At 41.2% G+C, this 24,381-nt stretch overlaps 1 protein-coding gene across 1 annotated transcript; it reads left to right on the top strand.

Moving 5' to 3' along the window:
- Positions 1 to 610: 610 nt before the first annotated feature.
- Positions 611 to 16,913, top strand: CSTF1 (cleavage stimulation factor subunit 1). Its single transcript, XM_081949477.1, has 8 exons — positions 611 to 751; positions 1,151 to 1,275; positions 3,471 to 3,698; positions 8,987 to 9,182; positions 9,978 to 10,255; positions 12,792 to 12,989; positions 13,639 to 14,029; positions 16,242 to 16,913. The coding sequence occupies exons 2-8, from the start codon at positions 1,156 to 1,158 to the stop codon at positions 16,499 to 16,501; spliced, it is 1,671 nt and encodes a 556-aa protein (XP_081805603.1). The 5' UTR covers positions 611 to 751; positions 1,151 to 1,155; the 3' UTR covers positions 16,502 to 16,913.
- Positions 16,914 to 24,381: the final 7,468 nt, after the last annotated feature.

Here is a 24,381-nt window from a genome sequence, read left to right on the forward strand (position 1 = left end):
CGCCGCCGTGGGGGGGGGGGGGGGCGTTCGTCCTCGCTTTTCCTCAACGCAAATTGCGTAGTTTCTCAAGCAACGGCAGCCGGCTTCTAACGGCGGCGTGTCTGCAGCAGCAGTCAGGCCGGGACTGAAGGGGTGCTGGGGGGTGAAGGCTGCTTACCTTCTCACTCTCGGACACTCTTTTAGACGAAAGCCCCTGCTGCAAAGTTTAAATGAGGCAGTTCTTTTACATGAGTGGACATTCTTGAGAGCTGCTGCGGGTTACATATCAGCCATTGACACAGCCATGATTAGGACAGGTTGGATGTATACGATGGATCCATATCAGTCTGGTGCAGAGCTTTAATTATAGGGAGTAAAGCCACAGCTTCGCCTTATTTCTTACTTAATAAAAACGGGCTACCTTTGAGCAAAAGGAGAGCCAAACAAGCTATGGATGGATTAGATCAGGTCTATTTTGGAATTTGTCACCAGTTTTGCAATTGTCAGAGGCCATTTGTGCTCACTATGTGTGATCTCCACAAAATGTAGCAAGAATAAAGGCAGAAGGGTGCAGTGTGACATTTATAACACACTGCATTTTTTTAAAAAAAAGGATACTTGTGATTGTCTTGCATTTTATAATCCTAATGTGTTTTTTTTCCTCTATATGCCTCAACAGGAACGATAGAAAGAGGCGGTGTGCTTAAAGACTGCAATTTTATGCTTTGCCACTAATGCTAAGGCCAGCCTTACAAGTTAAGGAATAAGAAGGGTATGCATGAAGAATTTTCCCTGTTTATTTGAACAGTAGCACACAATGAGATTGTATAGTTTCTGAGTCAAGCAAGAGACACTTTGCTGCCGAGGAACTTTCCCTCCAAAAGCAAAAAGAGGAGGGAAAATCAAACTACGTTGGAGTTTCCAAAACAAGAACCTCCAGTACAGTGAATATTGCCATTCTCTTGTCATATCAAGTTAGCAGTTTTTCACTGTACTCAGAACAATTTCTAAAAGAAGTACCCATAAACATAACAAAAAAAAAAAAGATTCTTCGATCCTTATGCTCTGTAAAGGCAACATATTAAAAGTGTAGATTGATGTGCTCATTTATGAGGACAGTAAGGAACAGATTTCAGAAGTGTGAATATTGTGTGATATATTATTCTCTCAGAAAGAATGTCAAGTCGTCGTATCACTCCACCATGTGACAGGCGGCAGCTTCCATGGAGCATAAGTGGCATGGGCTCACCCACTGGTGAACTGCGGCCAATGCGATTACCATTTCTTGAAGCTGATGTAAGTAGCATTGTTCTTTTGGATTAGTGTAAATGGGGCATGCTGATGGGTAAATACCATAAATATCAAATAAGATTCTGAAGACTGAATGTAAGAAAAAGCCTCCTATTTATTTCTAAAACAGATTTATATAATTGCCTATGTATGAACCCAGCTCCAGGAAGCTTACACAATTCTAAAAATCCATCATATAATAAATGGCCATTAAAAAAAAATTCCATGGCAGCAACATAATCAAATCCGCCACTTGATCCACTGTCTCCATTTGTGATCCCCAAATCTGCTGAAAAACCATGGTTTTTTAATGACTTTTCATAAAACCAACACGGTGGGGTCCAACTGTACCTCTGGAAAAATGATGATGGATAAAAAAGGGCCATCACAGAGAAGGTCAATGGTCAAACCAAAGGCTGATATTCCATTATTGTTATTCTACAGATACCTTTGAAAATATTTAAGCAAGTCATGTTTCTAATTGGATCTTCTCTTTTTCAGCAAATGAAAAAGCACACCTGAAAGATATGCTGTTTAACAGAGGCCATATAATGAATATAAACACATATGCATCCCTAAAATTTTCCAAGATTGCAAACCTCTGAAGTGACTTGCTTGAATTTATCTACATTTAAATAGAGAATTGGGGATTCACAGCTAGACTTTTTCATTTTTCTCTCAAATACAGATTAAACTGATTGGATTCTGCTGCCGAGTATGAATTTCTACAAGGAATTCTTACTTAAATTAGTCCCTTACTTAAGAGGATGGAACTTATTCCTCACTCTTTACTTTTCCTTGTACATTATAAATATTACACAGAATCATAGCATTTCATAAAGTACAGGAAGTCCAACGCTGGTGCCTATTAGATGTATTGAACAGACAATTCCCAGCAGTCCAGCTAGAAATAAAACCTCCAATGTATACAATACATATCATTGGCTTAAGGACCTTTACAATTGTATTTATATAACTTATGTAACTGCCCCATTCAAGCAACATGACTCTGGCTTTTGCCATACAAACTCACTTAGCAAAATACAGAACTCTGCGTGTCATATTTTATTGTATTATATATCAAGCTTATATCCTGAATTAAAAATCTTGAAAAGGAAATAATTGTTTGACATAACCTTTTGCAAGGGAACAGGTTGTATATGCCATGATTTTTTTAAAAATATGAAATCTACCTCAAACCTTGACAATTTGGACTCGGTGATGCCTACAGTGTTGTGCAGTCATGTGCACTGAACTGAATCCAGGTAAAAATACTATGGTAGATCCAACTTTTTTTCTTGTTTTGGATGCTGATCCTCAATATTTTATTTAACAGGATTGCTAGGTTTTTTGGTTGGTTGGTTTTTGTTTTTGTCAAATCACGAACAGAAATTTAAAGGTTTTTTCCCAGGCGCAAGGAAGCGATGCGGAAAGGTCAAGGTTTTGCCAGTTAAAACAGTTATCACCACCCCAGTTGCCCTTAATAAAAAGAAAAGCCACAGCAAAGGGGAGGGTATCATTTTTTAAGAGTTTTTTTTTAATTTTTGTTTCTCATACATACTTCCACAAATATACATTTTTCATATTGTTAGTATTGTTATCCTTTAACATTTATGATTCCCTTCTTCCCCTAAAAGTATAATAGTATAATCGAGATTGCTTTCCTGCCATCCCGTACATCCATCTTATATTACAATAACCCTACTTCTTCCCTCTCCTTTTCTCCTACCCTCCCTTCTTCTTTCTTCTTTCCTCCTCCTTTCCTTCTTCCTCTCCTACTCCTCCCCTCTTCGTCCCCTTTTTACCCTGTCTCCTACTCTTACTGCCCTTCCCTTTTTTCCTCTCCTTTACCCTTCCTTCTTTCCTCTCCTCTCTCCCTTCCCTCCTTCCGTTGTTGTGTTTTCATATTTTCCCCTTCAGTCTGACGTATTTTCGGAATGGCGTTCGAGCAAACCCGGTTCTATATTTATAATAACACTCTTAAATTTCCTCTTCGGGAGAGTATCATTTTCGACCGGCTATTAGGAAGTTTGCTTCCTTCCCTTCTTGGATCCCGGGCTCCGTTTCAACTAAGAAACCCCAAGTTGGATTTTTCCGGCCTCTTTTGATTTCAAGAATCGGAGCGTTGCGTATTTTACGTAAAGCTATCTCTGGCTCCCTAGTGAGACGGGAGTGGATTGATTGCTTTTGCCTTCTTCCAGCCGCGGCTTCAATCGATGTGCGGGGGCTCCATGCAGCAGCCTGTTCGACGGAGCGGTCCTCGGGCCAGACTCCTAATACCGCCGCCGCCGCCGCCGCCACAACCGCCGCCCGCCCTACCGCCGCCGCCGCCCGCCCCGCTTTACCTGCCAGCCCAGTCGACCCTTGACGCCGTGGGGGGCCCCGCAGCCGTTCTGAGCGGAGATCGATCGCGGACGAAGGACGGGCTCGTAAGTGTCGGATCCGGTCGTTCCCGCGTTCAGCCATTCGTTTTCTCGCACGTGGAAGGCGGGAGGAGGTGGTGCCTTTTCCTACGACGGCGAAGCCTCTTGTCCTATCCCCGTGGGTGGGAAAGCCGCCGCTCGGAAGGGAGGTGGAGCGCCATGGGACGGAGAAGGGGGGGGGATTGTAGTTTGGTTGCTGCGATAAGGAGGGGAGCCTAAAAAGGGGGTTCCCAAACTTGGCAGCTTTAAGACTGGCGGACTTCAACTCCCAGAATTCTCCAGCCAGCTCTGCTGGCTGGAGAATTCTGGGAGTTGAAGTCCGCCAGTCTTAAAGCTGCCAAGTTTGAAGACCTCTGGCCTAAAATAACAGAAGACCAAAAAAGATTTGGATCGAAAGATCTCCAGTAGTGAACTCCATCCACCCTCGCCGTATGTTACTTATCTAGGCCAGGATTTAATTACTAGGCAGTAGTAGTATAGATTACATTAAACAGATAAACCCTCAACTTGCAACAGTTCATTCATTCAGTGCCATTCAAAGGTACAAAATGTGACTTATGGCCGTTTTTCCCACTTATGACCTTCGTCACATCCCTGTGGTCAATTTTTATTTATTTATTTATTTAATCCATCAAGCATGAATTAGATATCAAATATATGTATAGGCATGATTATGAATACATGAAATGAATAGGAATACAAGGGTATATTAGGATAGGGGCGGTAGGCACTTCGGGGTGCTTATGCACGCCCCTTAAAGACCTCTGAGGAATGGGGTGAGGTCGACAGTAGACGGTCTAAGGTTAACATTTTGGGGGTTTGGGGAAGAAACCACAGAGTCAGGTAGAGCATTCCAGGCATTGACCACTCTGTTGCAGAAGTCATATATTCTGCAGTCGAGTTTGGAGCGGTTTCATTCAGATGCTTGGCAACTGACTCATACTTACGACGGTTGCTGTGTCCTAAAGTCATGTGAACCGCTTTTGCAACCTTTTGACAAGCAAAATAGCAATAGCCCTTAGATTAATAGACACTTCACAGTGCTTTACAGCCCTCTCTATAAGCAGTTTACATAGCCAGCATATTGTCCCCAATAATCTAGGTCCTCATTTTACTTACCTCAAAGGGATGGAAGACTGAGTCAATCCTGAGCCAGTGAGAATCAAACTGCCAAAATGCTGGCAATCAGGAGTCAGCAGTATTAGCCCGCAAAGCTGTGTTTTAACCACTGTGCCACTATAGCTTAATCAATGGGGAAGCCAAATTCACTTTAACAACCATGTTACTAACTTATCAACGGCGGCCATTCGCTTAACAACTGTGGTAAGAAAGGTCGTAAAATGGGGCAAAACTCACTTAATAAAATGCCTCACTTAATAACAGAAATTTTGGGTTCATTTGTGGTCGTAAGTTGAGGACTACCTGTACAGTTCTCGAGAACTCTGTGCAGTCTTTGCTGCGTGGATACGTGCAACCAGTATGTTCTGAAATATCTTAATGTTCATCTTAATGTTCTGAAATAATTGAATTCCTCAGATTTACAAAACACTCTAAATTATAAAGTAATGATAGTGGCTGTTTTTGCAAGTTGTACAACGTGTGGCAGAAAAATAATAAAATTGCAAGGTCTTTTCCATGCTTTCCCTGGGACCTTTTTTCCTTTCTGTCCCACCTCCGCCTCTCCTGCAAACTCTTTCTCTCTGTTATTCCTGTTTATCTCACTTATATTTGAAAAGAAACCTCTCATTTGTCCAGAAAAGGTTCATCAATAATCGTAATATCTTACAATCAAGCATGAGCACCTGACTATCTCAAATTCCATGTGTCACAAAAGTGTGACTTTTGTTTTATAATAGAAAAACTTTTCCCCTAACACCTGTTGTATCTCACTCCCTCAAAAACATTCCTCTCAATAATATTTCATGGATTTCTCGCCATTGGATCCCAAAATGTATAAGAATCTGTGTCATTCTATTGTTTTCTTGCAAATCAGACACCCAGTGATCGATTGTTGAATAAAGTTTGGCAATTTCTCCTCCACATTCTGCTCCTTTCTTTGGAAAAAATTCCACAACCAAAGTTAAGATTGCGTGAATGCTGTCATAAAATGTATTTGCACAACATGCTAACCCCATAGTTTATTAAACATTGATTATAGACTTAATCTTGACTGTTCACACAGCACACTGAATCAGAAATTAACAACAATCCACTGCCTGGATTATCATAGCATAGTAACCCTCCCAAAAACTATGCAGATTTAGCATATTGTAATAATGCAGTAACCAAACCACAAATTCAATAACTATAGTTTAGTCTAACAAGCTGTAAACTGAGACATTCCATCTCTGAACTTTCCATATAGTTGTGGGTTTTTTGTTCAATTGTTAGAATCTATTTTTAAAAATAATTAGTACTACTAGTATTACATCTTAGAACAAGGAATTATATAAATGTATTGCCTTGTTTTTAGACAATACATAGTATCTCCTTCTTGCTGTTTACATTATTAGTATATGTCTATGGAGATTCCCAATCATCATGGCTGTCCAAAAAGTGCTTTTTTCCAAGAGGCAACTGGACTTTCTGGTTTTTCTTTGAAGGCGTTTCACTTCTCATCCAAGAAGCTTCTTCAGATCTGACTGGATGGTGGGGAATAAAAGGATTTATACTCCTTGCAGACAGCTGGACATTTGCATTCTTTTAGTGGGATTGTTAATGTCACCTGGAGGCTTATCTGTGTTATCAGGCACACCTGAATGGTGCAAATTGATATGGAGCCTTCTTGGAACTGTTGAAAGGACTGTTGTAGATTGGAGATAGATAGTATCCCTCCCCCTCTGTTGAGAAAGGGTTGTTCAATTTTGACATAGATGGCCTCTTTAACCCCTCTTTCAAACCAGCGGTCCTCTCTGTCCAAAATATGGACTTTGTTGTCTTCAAAAAAAGTGGCCTGTGTCTTTTAACTGCTGAATCTGATCCTGATGCCTTTGTTCTCCTATGTTGTGCCATGCATTTATGAAGTGGTTGTTTCATTTCCCCAATGTACAGATCTGCACATGGCTCACTGCATTGTACTGCATATACCACGTTGCCCAGTTTCTTCATTGTATTTAAAATAGATAGTGGTCAAGCAGTGGTCCAGCAACATTCTGTCTTGTAGCAGTTGTTTTTTTTTTCCCACTACTATGACAGCTTCAGTAGTTGGAATGAAGTTAAAGAGAGAAGTCAAATCATAGGAAACCATGGTCTCATCCGGGTCCAATTTTAATTTTGAAACCTTGCTGGCAAAGTCCTGTGAATTGTTGATGTGATGGGTGGTGTTGCCAACTAAAGGAGCTAATAAGTTGCTGACAGAACCAACATCAGCCCAGAACACATATGTGCCATGCTGGACTTCTGCTTGACCACTACCTATTTTAAATAAAATGAAAGTTTCTACAGACTAAAACATGGCTATGCCATGGGTTCACCGGTGTCCCACATTGTAGCCAATCTCTACATGGAAGAGCCCTAGACTCCTTCACAGGAATTCCACACACTCACTGGTATAGGTATGTGGACGATACTTGGATCAAGATCAAAACACAAGAATTGGAAGCATTTACCAAACACATCAACTCTATGGACAGATATATCAAATTCACATGGGAGGATGTTAAGGAAAATAGTCTATTCTTCCTGGACTGTACAGTACACATTAAGGAAGACAGAAGCCTTAACATTGAAGTTTACAGAAAACCCAGAAACACAGATCAATATTTACATTTTGGTTCCCACCACCCACTGCAGTACAAAATGGGAATCATCAGAACCTTACATCACTGAGTTGAAAGCCTGCCTACCAGCAAAGATGGGAAAGAAAAAGAATGCAAACACATTCAAGGAGACCCTCAGAACATGTGGCTATCCCAAGTGGGCCTTCATCAAATCTCAAAAAAGACTCTACAGGAGCTCCTCTGTAACACACAATGACGAGAACAATAACGAAGCAACGTTGTCATTCCCTACATTGCAGGCATATTGGAAAAGCTCAGGAGGATCTTCACCTAACATAACATAACGTGCACACTTCAAACCCAAGAATAGACTAAGGCAGAAGCTTGTCCACTTCAAAGATAAAACACTCAGACAGAAAGTGAGCAAAATGGTATATGCAATATAATGCAGTGAGGGATGTGCAGATCTGTACATTGGGGAAACGAAACAACCACTTCATAAACACATGTCACAACATGGAGAACAAACACATCAGGACTAGATTCAGCAGTCCATCTGCATTTAAAGGACAGAGGGCACTCTTTTGAAGACAACAAAGTCCATATTTTGGACAGAGGATCGCTGGCTTGAAAGGGGTTAAAAAGCCCATCTATGTCAAAACTGAACAGCCCTCTCTCAACAGATGGGCAGGGATACAACATCATCTGTCTCCAATCTACAACAGTCCTTTCAACAGTTCCAAGAAGGCTCCACATCAGTTTGCACCACTCAGGTGAATCTGATGACACAGATAAACCTCAGTGACCTTAATGACCCTGCTAAAAGAATGCAAATGTCCAGCTGTCTGCAAAGAGTATAAATCCTTCCATTCACTACCATCCAGTCAGAGCTGAAGAAGCTTCTTGGATGAGAAGAGAATGTCTTCAAAGGAAAATCAGAAAGTCCAGTTGCCTCTTGAAGAAAAGAAAAAAAAGCACCTTTGGAACATTAATGGTATGTTTTACACATAATTCCTTCTCCATCATTTTTCTATATTTAACTTTCAAAGAGGTTTCTAAATATTCTAAATTAGCTGCTGGTAGATAGTTTTTATTATGTAAATTCTTTTTAAATAATTCTTACTAATATAATTCCTACATCCAAGCATCTTTTTCCTGCCATTGTGTCCAATTAAAAAAAAAACAGTTTATTATTAGACTTGAGTGCAAATAGCTTGCAGGTAAGGTTATCCAAAGGCCTAGTGCATTTCCTACTGTAGGTAAGATCCCCTGCTTCAGTACCTGATGTGTGAAAAAAATGGGGGGGAGGTTGCAGTCTTGACTTCTCTCTGATTAGAAAAATCAATCTCTCCTATTCCTTTCTAATATTCTGTCACTGCACTATATATTTTATACTTCATATATTTTTTCTGACATGGTTCTTTTTGTCACCTAGTTCATTTTTATCAGTACTTTATTATCCTATTTGGGATTTTTTTTTCTGAAAAACAGAAAAGTAGATACATGTCGTTTCTCCCCCCCCCCCCCCCATTTTTGTCACAAATGTATTTTTGTTTTATTTTATTTTTGTTCTAGATACCTGGAAGGCAACCCTTGTTCACAATGTATAGACCAAAAGTAAGCCTTAAAGACCGGCAACAACTTTACAGGCTTATTATTAGTCAGCTGTTATATGACGGATATATCAATATTGCTAATGGTCTGATAAATGAAGTAAAGCCACAGTCTGTCTGTGCACCCTCTGAACAACTGTTGCATCTTATTAAACTAGGTAAGTTGAAACATCAGCAAACAAAAATGTGGCTAAGATGCTGAGCTTGTCGATCAGAAAGGTCGGTTCGAAGCGGGTGGTATTCAGCAGGTTCTGACCAGCTCTGGACAATCGGTAGCAGAAATTTTGAGTAGTTCGGAGAACCGGTAAATATCACCTCTGACTGGCCCTGGCCCCATCTATTCTCTGCCTCCCAAGTCCCAGTGAACCAGGAGGAAATGGGGATTTTGCAGTATCCTTCCCCTGCCACGCCCACCAAGCCACCTCCACAAAGCCATGCCATGCCCACAAAACCGGTAGTAAAATTTTTTGAATCCCACCACTGGTTCGAATCCCTAGCGCTGCGTAACCGAGTGAGCTCCCGTTACTTATCACAGCTTCTGCCAACCTAGCAGTTCAAAAGCGTGAAAAAATGCAAGTAGAAAAATAGGAACCACCTTTGGTGGGAAGGCCACAGCATTCCGTGTGCCTTCAGCATTTAGTCATGCCAGCCACATGACCACAGAGACGTCTTCGGACAGCACTGGCTCTTCGGGCTTTGAAATGGAGATGAGCACCGCCCCCTAGAGTCGGGAACAACTAGCAAGCATGTGCAGGGGAACCTTTACCTTTTTATAGATATTAAAATTCCATGCATTAACTTTATAGTTACTATATATTTTATAAACTACATGTAATTTGTAATCTACAGTTATTTTGATGCATTTGCTTCTTGTACAGCCACATGGCACATTATTGAATCAACTTCGGTTTATATTTTTTAAAAATAGAAGTTTGGTGCATTCTCTCCTCCAGGAATGGAAAATGACGATAGTGCAGTTCAGTATGCAATTGGACGCTCTGACACAGTAGCTCCTGGAACAGGAATTGACTTGGAGTTTGATGCAGATGTGCAAACTATGTCCCCAGAAGCATCTGAATATGAGACATGTTATGTCACATCTCACAAAGGACCATGCCGTGTAGCCACATACAGCAGAGATGGACAGTTAATTGCTACGGGATCAGCTGATGCATCAATAAAAATACTTGATACCGAAAGAATGTTAGCAAAAAGTGCTATGCCCATTGAGGTAAATATTGAAATTCTAAATATTGAAGAGCTGCTTCAGCTCTCTTTTGATCATCTGCAGTTCTCATAAAGAGCTACTGAATTCTATATGGACAGACTTTTCGGCGACCTTTAGAATTCAGGGTCTAGTTATTTAATTTAAAAATATCCATTTGCCTTAGATTTCATTGAAAGTCTATAAATTTATATAAAAAACTATCGCAAATAATTGCGGATGTGGTTGTGGATTGTCTTTGGAGATTCACTTTTGCTGGGCACGTGGGAAGGATTGAGCTCAAACCTCTGTTACTCACTTTCTGAATTTTAATCTTGTTGGTAATGTCTAAACAGAGTTTTATTTCTTATCCATTCCCTTGTTTCTTTCACCTCATTGCCATCCGGTTTTGTTCTTCACAGAAAATTCATTGTACATTTTTTGGGGGGAGAATTTTGATTTACAAAGCTTGTTTTCAAATTAGTTAAAAATATGCTCTGAACTTAGCAAATGGTAGCATCTAATAAGCTTTTGACTGATTTTAGAATCTAGGCAGAATTGGCCACAATGGTATTTAGATCTGGGAATTCCAGGACTCTTGGCTTGACTGGAAAATTGAAAGATACTCTGAAAGAAGGCAATAGTAAAATGCCTCAACAACATTGTCAATAAATCTGAATGGATGTGTCAAGATTAATTTGATGAATATTATAGGTTATGCTCTGGGAATAACAAGAAAAATTTCCCAAAACTAATTTCTTTTTTTGGGGAGGGGGGAATCAATAGCAATAGCACTTAAACTTATATACCACTTCACGGTGCTTTACAGCCCTCTAAGAGGTTTACAGAGTCAGCATATTGTCCCAAACAATCTGGGTCCTTATTTTACTGACCAGGGAAGGATTGAAGGCTGAGTCAACCTTGAGCCTGGTGAGATTCAAATTGCCAAATTGCTGGCAGTCAGCAGAAGTAGCCTGCAGTACTGCATTCTAACCACTGTGACAATGCGGCAATGTATATTATTGCAATGTATTTTAGACCACTACCATATTTTTCGGAGTATAAGACTTTTTCTTATACTCAAAAAAGAGGCTGAAAATCTGGGGGCATCTTATACACTGAATACAGCATTTTTTTGCCTCCTGAGCCCCGTCGCCTTCATTAAAATGGCTGTGCAGAGCCTGTAGAAGGGCCGTCCCCCCAGCCTGCAGCAGCACTCTATAAGCCTCCATAAGGCTGTGCATGCATTTTTTTTTAATGAGAAACGGGCCCATTTTTGCGAAAAACAGGCTGTTTTTTACTTGCATTTGCCCCCCACACACACCCACACACCCCAGGAGCACTCTGCAAGTCCTCCCAAGGCTATTCATGCCTTTTTTTAAAAAGGGGGGAGGCCCTTTCACAAAAAATGGGCCGTTTTTGGCAGGTTTGCAAAGTGCAAAAACTTTTTTTTTCCTTTTGGAAAGCTCTTTAACTGATTGATGAGAATTACATTGATCAAGTGTTGTGCCAGCAGAAACAAAGTCTTAGGTGCTGCAGATTGTCAGCAATTTCCTTCTCCAGCACATGGATAAATACACCTGGAAACATCTACCTACCTACCTACTCTCTCTCTCTCTCTCCCTCCTTACCTACTGTATTTCTCTCTCTCTCTCTCTCTATCCCTCTACCTACCTACCTACTCTCTCTCTCCCTACCTATCTACTGTATTTCTCTCGCCCCCCCCCTCTATCTACTTACGTACCTACCAACTCTCTCTCTCTCTCTCTCCCTACTTATCTACTGTATTTCTCTCTCTCTATTTCTCTCTATCCCTCTACCTACCTTCCTACTCTCTCTCTGTCCCTACCTATCTACTGTATTTCTCTCTCTATCTCTTTCTATTTCTCTCTCTCTATCCCTCTACCTACTTACCTACCTACCTACCTACACTCTCTCTGTCTCCCCCATCTACCTACTGTATTTCTCTATCTCTCTATCCCTTTATCTACCTACCTAACTACTCTCTCTCTCTCCCTACCTATCTACTGTATTTCTCTCTCTCTCCCTCTATCTACCTACCTACTTTTTTTAAAAAAATGCCTCTTTAAAACCTTGGTGTGTCTTATACTTCGGTGCGTCTTATATGCCGAAAAATACGGTAGATTTCTGAATATGTGAAATAATCGTATTTTATATTATTTACCATATAAATCATTTGTACATTGCAGTAGGTGGATTGCCAAGATTTTGAAAAATGCTTACATGGCCACAATCTACAATGTGAGAGTTTAAGTATAAGTATAATCTTTATTGTCATTGTACTTAAATACAATGAAATTGGTTGCCTAAATGTATGTATGGTAAGCTTAAATGTATATTTCAATTTCTTTTCCTGTAACAGCTTTGCATTAGCTTACTTTAAATAATTGTTAGGCTCTGTATGAAAGAGAATTAACAATTGTGAAGAGGTGCTGTTTATTCTTTAATCTTGCTGCAAAGGAAATTAGTTGTGTATTTACATGCATTTTATTTTATATATTGAAAAGACTCTATTTAAATGTTGTACTTGTAATTTTTACAGGTTATGATGAATGAAACAGCTCAGCAGAACATGGAAAACCATCCAGTTATTAGGACCCTTTACGATCATGTAGATGAGGTCACCTGTTTAGCCTTTCATCCAAATGAACAAATCCTTGCATCTGGATCAAGAGACTATACTCTTAAATTGTTTGACTACTCAAAACCATCTGCCAAGAGAGCTTTCAAATATATTCAGGTCAGATTCTCTAATCATACATTTCCAAGAAATAGCATCATAAGAAACTTAAAAAAGATTTGTCTTGCTGATGTTACTGAATATAAATTTTAGGTATAAGGACATAAATTATACTTGATATAGCTTTTCAGAGAGTTTTTAGTTCTTAAATTATGGGTCAAGCATGATAACAAGTTCTTTTTCTGTAGTTTATTTTAATACTTGGAACATCAAAAAATAATGAGCACAAAGCAATGATATAGTTGTCAAAGACTATGTTAATGTTTTTCTCTCAAACCTTTTTTTTCTAGTGAAAGCTAATCATTGCTATTCCAAGTTGCTTGGTGGGAAATGTCTGTATTCTATAATCAATATCCTTTAAAAAAAAACAACCTGAAAAAATATTTTTTTAAATAATAGTCATGCATTTTTAAGGAGAAAAATAAGATTCCCCCCCCTTTTTTTTCATATCTCTATCAAATGTGTACTTGTACTTGTTCACAATCTGTTTTATAATCTGTCTTGACTTGTTCAGATAGCAATATCCTTCTCTGGATAGGAATTCATTTTATATTTTATATATTTATTAGCATAGTGGTTGATATTTAGATATGTTACAGTTATAGGATAGTGCACTCTAATGTTAATTGTTGAATTTCCAATTAAACAGGAAGCAGAAATGCTGCGCTCTATATCCTTCCATCCTTCTGGGGATTTCATACTTGTTGGGACACAGCATCCTACCCTGCGGCTCTATGATGTGAATACCTTCCAGTGCTTTGTTTCTTGCAATCCTCAAGATCAGCATACAGATGCTATATGCTCAGTTAATTACAATGCAAGTGCTAACATGTATGTAACAGGCAGCAAAGATGGATGCATCAAATTGTGGGATGGAGTTTCAAATCGCTGTATCACAACTTTTGAGAAGGCACATGATGGTGCTGAAGTCTGTTCCGCCATTTTCTCTAAGAACTCCAAGTACATACTTTCAAGTGGAAAGGATTCTGTGGCTAAACTATGGGAGATATCAACAGGAAGGACACTAGTCAAATATACAGGTAGGTAAAAACTAATCTGAACAATATAATCTGACCTTCCCTGGTTTACTTTTTGTAGTGAATTCTGTAAGTAGTTGTGTTAAGCAATGTGTATTCATGGGCATACCTGGATTTTAACAATGCACAATACTATAGTTAAGTAAACTATAACTTAATTAGGAGATAAGGAGAAATTCAGAGTATACAGAGTATAATTTGCAAACCTGCGAGGACCGTCCTTTGTACTTCTGAATTGCTATTTCCTAGAGAGAAAAAGTCCTGGGTAGGTTCATGCATTAACACACGTTTCAAATAATACTTGGTATTAAAATGAGGTTGCGTCTTCATGTTTGTCATCAAATGCAACACAAAATGTAAGCTTGGCATTTCTCTGCTCAAAGCTTTTTTTACCTTCAGTGTGAAATGTTTTTTAAACAGTGTAAATGTCCTAAAAGAATAGTCAGAAGTCATTTAAACAAATCTATCTTCTGGAATTAGCTTACTATTTCAAATTTCACTTTATAATACATTAAGCCAGCAGGGTGCAGGCAAGACTTGACATGCTGAATAGTTGGGTGTTACTATACTTCTTTTAAGCAATAAAACTGGAGAACTTTCTTTTACTACACATGCTGTAATTACAACAGATCCAGACAAACCAGCTGCCTAACACAAGATGCAAAACAAGCACTACACCACCCCATTCTAAACCCACTCTCACTAGGGTTAAACTGGGCCTAAGGCCACCCCAGTACACATTGGTATGAATTAAGTGGAAACCACTGCGCCTCAACCCAGAAAATTTATTTGTAAGCATTCATAATTAGAACATAATATATCTAATGTATTATATTCTAAAAATCTATAGGTTTCATATACAGTGGTTAGTTTTATCTAGACTTGTTAAGCCATCTAATTGATAAATACAACTCTTATATGTGCAACATAGGTTGTTTAAATTCTAAGAAGCATATTTTGGCATTTTTAGTTCTCTGGAATATTGAAAGTTGTCAGTGGAAATTTAAGGGCTGATGCCATATTCCATTGTAATGAAGTTGAACACTAAGTAAACTGAAAACTATATCTACGTTGTGTATTGTCTCTCCATTTTTCATAACTAGTTAAGTCTAATCCTGCTCTTAGTTCTAATTCAATAAAATAAGCCTTATTTAATTAAACATGGATTACAGATGAATGATAAAATTACATGTTAGTTCACTCTTTTACTGATATAAACTAGTTTATTGAATACTTATATATTAAACTATTGCATTAAGAATCCTGGAGGGGAGGAATTACAGCAACATAGTCTATAGATAGGGTGCTAATATTTTTATATATGTCTTATAATACTGTAAGTTTGGGAAATATACACTGCTCTCTTTCCCCTCTTACATTGTATATTCATGGATTTCAGAGGATTTTTTTGTACAGATAGCAATCCGGGTTTTTTCTCTTTTCTGTTTTAAAAAGTCAGATTTAATTGAAAAGGTAGCATATAGTCTTCCCTTAACAATACCAATTTCCTTAATCAGTAAACGCAAAACCCAAATTCTGGCTATTTTTGAAAAGCTAAGTCAATCTGATATTCCACTTGTATTCTCTTCTTTTGGGAGTTAAGCTATTGCTCCAATGGCCGAATTTCATTGTATTCTCGAAATAACAGCTGGCTTGGCATTATAGCAATTCTCCATTGTTTGTGATAAATGTTTATAATAGAGGAAATTTACATTGTTTTACACTCAGGAAGAGGTTTGAAAGATTAAGTTGAGCTTGACTGCTGATGCCTTCATGGGTATGTCAAGGTAGTTTTCATGGCAGCAATAGATAAGCGGCTTACCATTGCTTTCTGAATTATTCTGTCAATCACCCAGCCTGGCCTACAGCTTTAGTATTTAGTAAAGTCTTTCAATCAAGTACCATCCAGCCTGATCCTATTTAGCTTCTGGATTCGGTGATGGTCATGTGAGAAATGAAGTCCTATTACCAAGTACTATTAATTTAAAGGAGCATATGCACTACCCCAAACAATATGAACTAGTCTGGACTTCGGGGAAACACTGAGGATTTTCTTGCTGATATTACTAATGAATATGTTGTTGCCTATTTTAGGAGATTTGACGTTCTTATTGTTGGGCTTTAATACTTAAAAAATATTGGACCCATTCGTCAAAGGATGGCATACGTGGATACCATATAATTAATTGTATACCATATGCTGTTAAACCTGCAGGAGCTGGCCTGAGTGGACGGCAGGTTCATAGGACACAGGCTGTTTTTAATCACACGGAAGACTATGTGCTCCTTCCCGATGAAAGGACCATTAGTCTGTGCTGCTGGGATTCACGAACGGCGGAGCGAAGAAATCTTCTTTCCTTGGGGCATAATAGCATCGTTCGCTGCATTGTCCATTCGCCTACAAATCCTGGGTTCATGACTTGCAGTGACGACTATCGAGCTCGGTTTTGGTACCGAAGATCGACCACAGATTAAAACAGCAGCTCCTAAATGCTCGCTCAGATTTTACTCCATTTTCTTTTGCAGATCAGTCTGTTTTTATGATGATTTATTTCAGAAGTTTGAAAAGGAATCATCTGTAAGAAACAAGCCCTACCTTAAGGGTATTTTTTTAAAGTTGTGGTCTTATTTTTTTTTTAAAAAAAAAGAACCCATAAGCTTAATTTTTTTAAAAAGTGTACAAGTCTGCCCTTTTTTACTACTAAAAGTTGGTCCTTTGTTTTTGTGTTTTTAACAGAACATTTAATAATCTTTATTTCCTTGGATATACATTGAATTGCCTAGCCTTGACTTGTAATTTTGTACTATACTTCAATGTTTTGTTATTCTTTAGATGATTTACATCTGCTAGCCTACAGTTCTCTTATTAAAACTGATTCTTACAGCAGTGTGCCTTTGTTTTCTCAGAATAACAATTTCCTGTTTCGACATCATAATCCCAAATAAGGAAAACATGGTATGACTACAAAATACATCTAGGAAGTTCTGGTTAATGACGTGCCTTCTCTGAGCTAAAATTGGTTTGAAAGTGAAATTTCATCACTAAACTATACATAATAGACAAACTGAAAATTGGAATTTAATCTAAAACTTGAAATGAATAATATGCTAAGAAAAACAATATAGATAATTCAAAACATATTAAAACAAGTCCATCTTCTTCTCTATTTACAGATAAGCTGTTCAGATAAATATTCAGCCAACATAAATACTTTATTTTTAAGACAGTGAATTTTCATATAGGAACATTTAGAGTCAAAGCATTTCCTTGTACCCATTGAGAAGTAATGTTTGTTTGTATGGGATGAAATTTTGTTCAATAACATAGTTTAGTAAGCTGCAGGTAGTTAGATTTGAACAATAAACACATGAATTACAATGGCTAAGTTCACACAATGTGCTAAATTATACCGTTGGTTTAGTACAAAATAGCAAATTTGAAAATGGATAATGAAACCACCATATTCATCTCAACTTCCAAAGTCTTGCTTTTAAAACTGTCTTGACAAAAGTAATTTTATTCCCAAGAAGCACTAAAATAGACTTAATTTCTAACAGGAAGTAAACCCGTTGAATGTTGTGTAAACAATTCAAAAAGAGGAAGGGACTGTCAAACCTATGTATACTTGGGGTTACAATTCTCACACTTGGGGTTAGAACTGTCACATCTTAATTGAAAGGGTTCCAAGTAACACCCAACGAAAGAAGATTCCGAGGCTTGAAGTTCCTCAAAGTTCCATTTTATTAGAGATGTCATATTGGCACATCTGGGAAAACCCGAATGTCAAAGTTTCCAGGTTTTCCCCACTCAGATGAAAGTCCAAGTCCCTGCCCAGCACCCACATGTCCGTCACATTGCCCAATCAGGCACCCTCCCAACTAGAGATGCCTCCCAGTGATACCTCTCCAGGTGCAGGGCAATATGTCCTTGACTCTGAGAAAGGAATGTTGTTATGACTATATATCTCCCATACTCCATATAATTCCCCCTCCCAATTCCCCACAGCGTTAAATATGGCAGGCCTGAAGGCCCAATGCAAAAGATGGCTTCCAGGCCTGACATTGACTGCTGGCTAGTTCTAAGAGGAGTTGATGCACCTGGTTGTTTACCCTCAGATGGTTGTGATTGTGTGACATCGGAAGCACAAACCAGCCACATTTTAACTTAGTGGGCTGTTCACACGTGTGGTTAATTTGTATTTAGAATAACAGAGTTGGAAGGGACCTTGAAGGTATTCTAGTCCAACCCACTGCTTAGGCAGGAAACCCTACACCAGACAAATGGATATCCAACATCTTAAGAATGTCCAGTATTGGAGCATTCACAACTTCTGGAGGCAAGTTGTTCCATTGATTAATTGTTCTAACTGTCAGGAAATTTCTCCTCAGTTCTAATTTGCTTCTCTCCTTAATTAGTTTCCACCCATTGCTCCTTGTCCTGCCTACAGGTGCCTTGGAGAATATCTTGACTCCCTCTTTTTTGTGGCAGCCCCTGAGATATTGGTACACTGCTATCATGTCTCCCCTAGTCCTTCTTTTCATTAAACTAGACATACCCAGTTCCTGAAACCGTTCTTCATATGTTTTAGCCTCCAGTCTCCTAATCATCTTTGAGTAAACCAGGATTAAATTAATGTATGAAAATTGGACATAGTGGAAACAAGGGATTGAGCAATGGCAATAGTATGCAGACAGGCCCTTTTAAGGGTACTGTATTCAAGGGCCCCGGGGCCTGGAACTGGTTAGTCCCAGAAATCTGACTAAGCAACTCAGTGAGTAACAATCAGGAAATAATATTTAAATCATTTACTACCAAGAAAGTGAGTAAAGCAGAAGAGACAAATGCATGGAGCGCAAGTCATTTCTAAAAAGCCCCTTTACAACTGCTCTAGATGACAGCTCTAAGTGCCCCTGTTGGGTATAAATTAAAGATGAGGAGGGGACCATCTGCAGCTGATTTGCTTTCCCTTTACCTTCTCCCTCTTATTTTCAGCGTGTACCTAGCAGATGTGGAGGGAGGGGGGAGGGAGGGAGGGAGGGAGGGAGGGAGGGAGGGAGGGAGGAGAGAGAGAGAGAGAGAGAGAGAGAGAGAGAGAGAGAGAGAGAGAGAGAGAGAGAGAGAGAGAGAGAGAGAGAGAGAAGTTTAGGGAAAAATAAGCCATAGATTAAGCTAAGGAGGTGGGCAAACTTAAAAATGCGATTAATAATTAAACAAATGTGATATATAATCACACCCTCCATTTCTACCGTTCAAGCCCAAGTGTATGAGAGAGAGGGGGATCAGCTGCCCTGGGAGAATGGTGAGCTTTACAGAATATTTGGAGGGGAACTGGCCAGAAGGGGAAAGATTTGATGGAGCCTGTGGGAATTGGCTTGAAGCTCTTCATGATTGATCACCCACTCTTGGCCTTGTCTCGATGAGAATGGCCTGGTGGTTAGAGGATGACTTTGTAGTCTCGGGTGAGTAATGCAAGAACAATTGCCAAGTGCTGCAGTCCTGGGCACATTTGGATGGAATTCGTGGATTTACTGACAATGTCTATTGAGAAAACCACACAGAGATGGCCTGTTATAATATGGCTGATTTCCTATGTCAGAGAATTGAAGCATAGTTCGGGGGGGGGGGGGGTATTAATAGATGGTTTATCAGATTAGATAAGTTATCATTCTGTCCTTGGAAAAGGTTGCATTCATTCTAAAGCAGGGATGTCAAACCCGCGGTGTCAAGTTGATGAATCATGACTTTCCCCTCCTTTGCTAAATCGGGGGTGGACGTGGTCAGCATGTGACGCAAAGGTGGTATTCAGCCAGTTCTGACAGGTTCTGGAAAACCGGTAGTGGAAATTTTGCATAGTTCGGAGAACTGGCAAGTGCCACCTCTGGCTTGCCCCAGAGTGGGGTGTGAATGGAGATTTTGCAGTATCCTTCCCCCCAGGAGTGGGGAGGGAATGGAGATTTTGTAGTATCCTTCCCCCCAGGAGTGGGGAGGGAATGAAGATTTTGCAGTATCCTTTCACCCAGGACTTGGGTGGGAATGGAGATTTTACAGTATCCTTCCACCCCAGGAGTGGGGAGGGAATGTGGATTTTGCAGTATCCTTCCCCTGCCACATCCATAAAGCCACACCCACAAAACCACACCACACTCACAAAGCCACGCCCACAGAACCGGTAGTAAAAATTTTGAATCCCACCACTGGTGTGATGCCTCTGGCCTGTGAGTCACTAGTTTGACACCCCTGTTCTAAAAGGTCAAATTAAGACTAGTACTGATTTTATACTACACTAATAAGACCACACTTACAATACTGTGTCCAGTTCCAGTCATCACAATGCCAAAAAGATGTCGAGACTTTAGAAAGAGTGCAGAGAAGAAGAACAAAGATGTTCAGGGACTGGACGCTAAACTGTAGAAAAAATGTATGCGGAACTAGGTATGTCTAGTAGAGCAAAGAGAAGGACTGGGGGGGGAGGGGGGACATGATAGCAGTCTTACAATTCCTGAGGGACTGTCATAGAGAAGAGGGGGTCAATCTATTCTCCAAAGCATCTGAGGGCAGGACAAGAAGTAATGGGTGGAAGATTATTACAGAGAGATCCAACCTAGAATTAAGGAGAAATTTCTTGCCAGTGGAACAGCTTGCCTCTACAAGTTGTGGGTGCTTTATTATTGGAGGTTTTCAAAAAGAGATTGGACAACCACTTGTTTAGGATGGCATAGAGCAGGGATGTCAAACTCAAGGCCCAGGGGCCAGATCCGGCCCATGGGGTGCTTAGATCTGGCCCATGGGGCTGCCCTGGAAACAGCAAAGGACCGTTCCACTGTGCCTTTGCCAGCGAAAACAGAGTTCAGGAGGGCCATGTGCAGCCCTCCCGAGTTCTGTTTTTACTGGCAGAGGGTTGTAGGAAGCCGTCGCAGCCGAAAACGGAGCTGGGGAACCCGTTTTTCCTTGCAGTGCTTGGGCCGCCACACGCGCCCCTGACACGAGTGACATCGAGCTGGCCACACCCACCCCAGCCACCCAAGGTGAAACAAAACCCTGATGCGGCCCTCAATGAAATCGAGTTTGACACCCGTGGTATAGAGTCTCCTGCTAAAGCAGTTGTCAACTTGTAAAGCTCTGCCATGACTATTATCAGGTTGGCATTTGAGGGAGGATTCCATGCACACCTTTGGCCAGAGTTGGATCTCATATTTCTACAACCTAGTTTATGAATATATGATTTATGACGCATGACACAAGGGAGGAGATAGAGGGGTAAAGTTCAAACGCAATTAAGCGGAAGCCAGTTTTGGCTCTGCAGGAGTACACGCCACAATATTCATCCTAATAAATGAATGGATTTCTTTTGAACTTTGTCTCGAGGCTCGTAAATTAATTAGGTCATCTTCTGAGAACTTCACAAAGAGCCAAAACTGACTTTTAAAATCTATCAAGATTTCCGGGCTTCCTGAAATCCAAGCTCTCCAGTCACTTCCCGATATTTGGGGTGCTTGGAGGGAAAATCAGGCAACCATGGCAGAAGGTGGATTATCGGAAGAAAGCCTGATTTCAGCAGAAGGACTTCAGAGCTCCAGACTTCCATGCAGCGATGTCTTTCCCAGCAGCAAAAGCAAGAAAGGATGAGTACTGGTGGAAATTAGCCCCCAAGGCAGCTGAAGTAGAGTTCCCTTACCCCAATTCCCAGATACAGGGAAGGGTCTCAAGCAAGCTGGCAAGGGTGGACTGGAGGTGGGAATGGAAACAAGCCAGGCTCCCAAAGCCCCAGATGGAATCCCTGGGGAGTGCAATAGAGCAACTGAGGGAGGATTTTGACCAGGCCACCCTTCATGATGAGGGGCCACCATGCCGCCCAAAAGAGAGGGAAGGGACATCTCATCCTGTTGAAGGGAGGAGATGCAGTCTGGAGTGCAGGCCCCTGTTCCCCACCCGATAGAAGGAGAAGGAGCCCAAAATGGCATCCAGTGCCTCTCCCACGCAGCAGGCAGGCTGCCAAGAGCAGGCAACCCCCACCCTCTCTCTGAACTAGGGGTGAAGAAGATGACCAGCCATATCAGGCGCAAGCATACAGAGGCCGACAGGAGGTTGGAGGAGTAGGGATGAACGCCCCACCCCAATTCAGGGGAAAGTTGGACAGAAACTCAGACCATCTAGCTCTATTCCTTGATTCAGCTGATATCCACCTAGAATGCTATAGACACCTCTACCCATCTCCAGAGCATGGTGAATACCATCACAGAGGGTCTAGAGGGAGAAGCAAGGGAATGGCTAGCAGCCCTCCACAAGAGGAGAGCCCCCCAACTGCAAGACATAGATGACTTCCTGCAACTGCTAGAGGCCAGGTTTGAGGAGGGAGAGGAGGACCCATATGTGGAAGAGAAACTCAGTAACCTAAAGCAGAGGCGCCGCCCCATCAAAGAGCACATCCGTGAATTTAGGAGGGTCATAGGAAGGCTACCCCCTTTACCAGAGCGGCTGCTTGTGCATTTTTTCAGAACAAGCCTGGACAAGCAAATTGCCCAGGTAACCGCATACTGCAACATCCCAAATCAACTCTCTGAATGGTTCAAAGTAGCAACAAAAGTCGACAGTGGGCTGTGCGCCAACAACGTGAGAAAGCAACCAAACACAAAAGAGAGAGGTCAACCTGACCATAAACCACCCAGCCGGCGGGGAACCACAGCATCACAGCAGACCCTGAGACCAGCCCCCCTTGAACTCCATTGAAATGCTACAGATGTGGGGGATGGCAGCTGCATGCCCAACCCCAACCCCAAAACCAAGGCCAGACCCACTGCCCAGGGCATGATCAGAACGAGGCCCCAAACGGACCACCAACACATCTGGGAAAGCCCTCCAGGCTGCAGAGGCCCATTCCTCCTCAGGCAAAAGTGATGGAACCCCAGGCAATGACAACAGGTCGCCTGAATCATATGACAGCGAGGACGAAGGAAAAAATGACCCAATGGTGAGTGAACCAATTCACCCTTTCCTTTTTCCAATAAACCTCACAGCCCCAAAAACAGGAAACCAGGGGGATTTTCAAGCCCTAATAGACTCAGGCTGCATGAGGAGCTTGATCAACCTAACCACAGTCCTGAAACTGGGGATCAGAGCAAAAAGACTGGCTCACCTGATCCGGTTCGAGGAGGTTGATGGATCCCTAATAGGAGGAGCCTATGCCACTACCTGACTGAACCAGTGAGACTAGAGCTAGCGGATCACTGGGAAGTAATTTGATTCATAATAGCCCCCAAAATGACAGACGCAGTCATACTGGGACTTTCCTGGCTAGACAAGTGGGGACCTACCATCTGGTGGAAAGGGGTTACCCACAGACTTAGGATATCAAGGGGCTCCCAACCCCTCCCACACTAGCTAGCAGAAACACCACACACACAGGAACCCCCCAAAAGAGCACACGAGAACAACTGGCAACCACATCCAACAAAACCCCAGGGGCCGAACTGATTCTGATGGAATATCACGACCTCGCTGAATACTTCTGCGAGGTCGTGATATTCCATTGCAATATTCTGCCTCCTCACCATGAGACAGACTGTGCCATCGAAATCAACCCCAGGGCAAAACTACCCAAGCCCAAACTGTATGCCATGATGCCCCAGGAAATGCAAGAGATGCGCAAATACATAGACAAAAACCTAGCAACAGGGTCTGTCCCTCATGAAGGACATGCTATCTCATCTGGCCAAGGGAAAAGTCTTCACCAAAGAGAAGCATACTACCGAGTACATATCAGAGAGGGAGATGAATGGATAACAGCATTCAACTGCCCCCTAGGGAGCTTTCAATTCAAAGTGATGCCTTTCGGACTGCAGGAGGCCCCAGCGGTATTCATGCAGTTAATAAACAAAGTGCTGCACGAGCACCTCTACAAGGGGGTCCTCATCTACCCGGATGACAACCTCATCTACACTGAGACCATGGATGACCACATACCCCTGGTCCATCAAGTACTGGAAAAACCTCTGGCAGTCAGTACGCCAAGGTATCAAAATACAAATTCCACCATTCCCAGTTAGACAACCTGAGTTACCGAGTGTCAAATGAGGGAATAGAGATGGACCCAGCCAAACTACAAGCCATCTTAGGCTGGCAACCCCCTCGCACCCGCAGGCAGCTACAAAGTTTCCTAGGGTTCGTGAACTTCTACAGGCAATTCATCCCCTCCTTTGCAAAAATTGCCAAACCCCTAACAGACCTCCTGAAGACAGAGAGCCCAGGAGACGAAACCTCATCCGGGACAACCCCTACAGTGGGACCTAACCTACCAAGAAGCATTCAAAACACTAAAAGAAATGTTTGCAAAGGAGCCGGTGCTGAAGTATCCTGA

Source organism: Natrix helvetica, assembly GCF_964273705.1.
Source record: "Natrix helvetica genome assembly, chromosome: 3".
Taxonomy (NCBI): Eukaryota; Metazoa; Chordata; class Lepidosauria; order Squamata; family Natricidae; genus Natrix; species Natrix helvetica.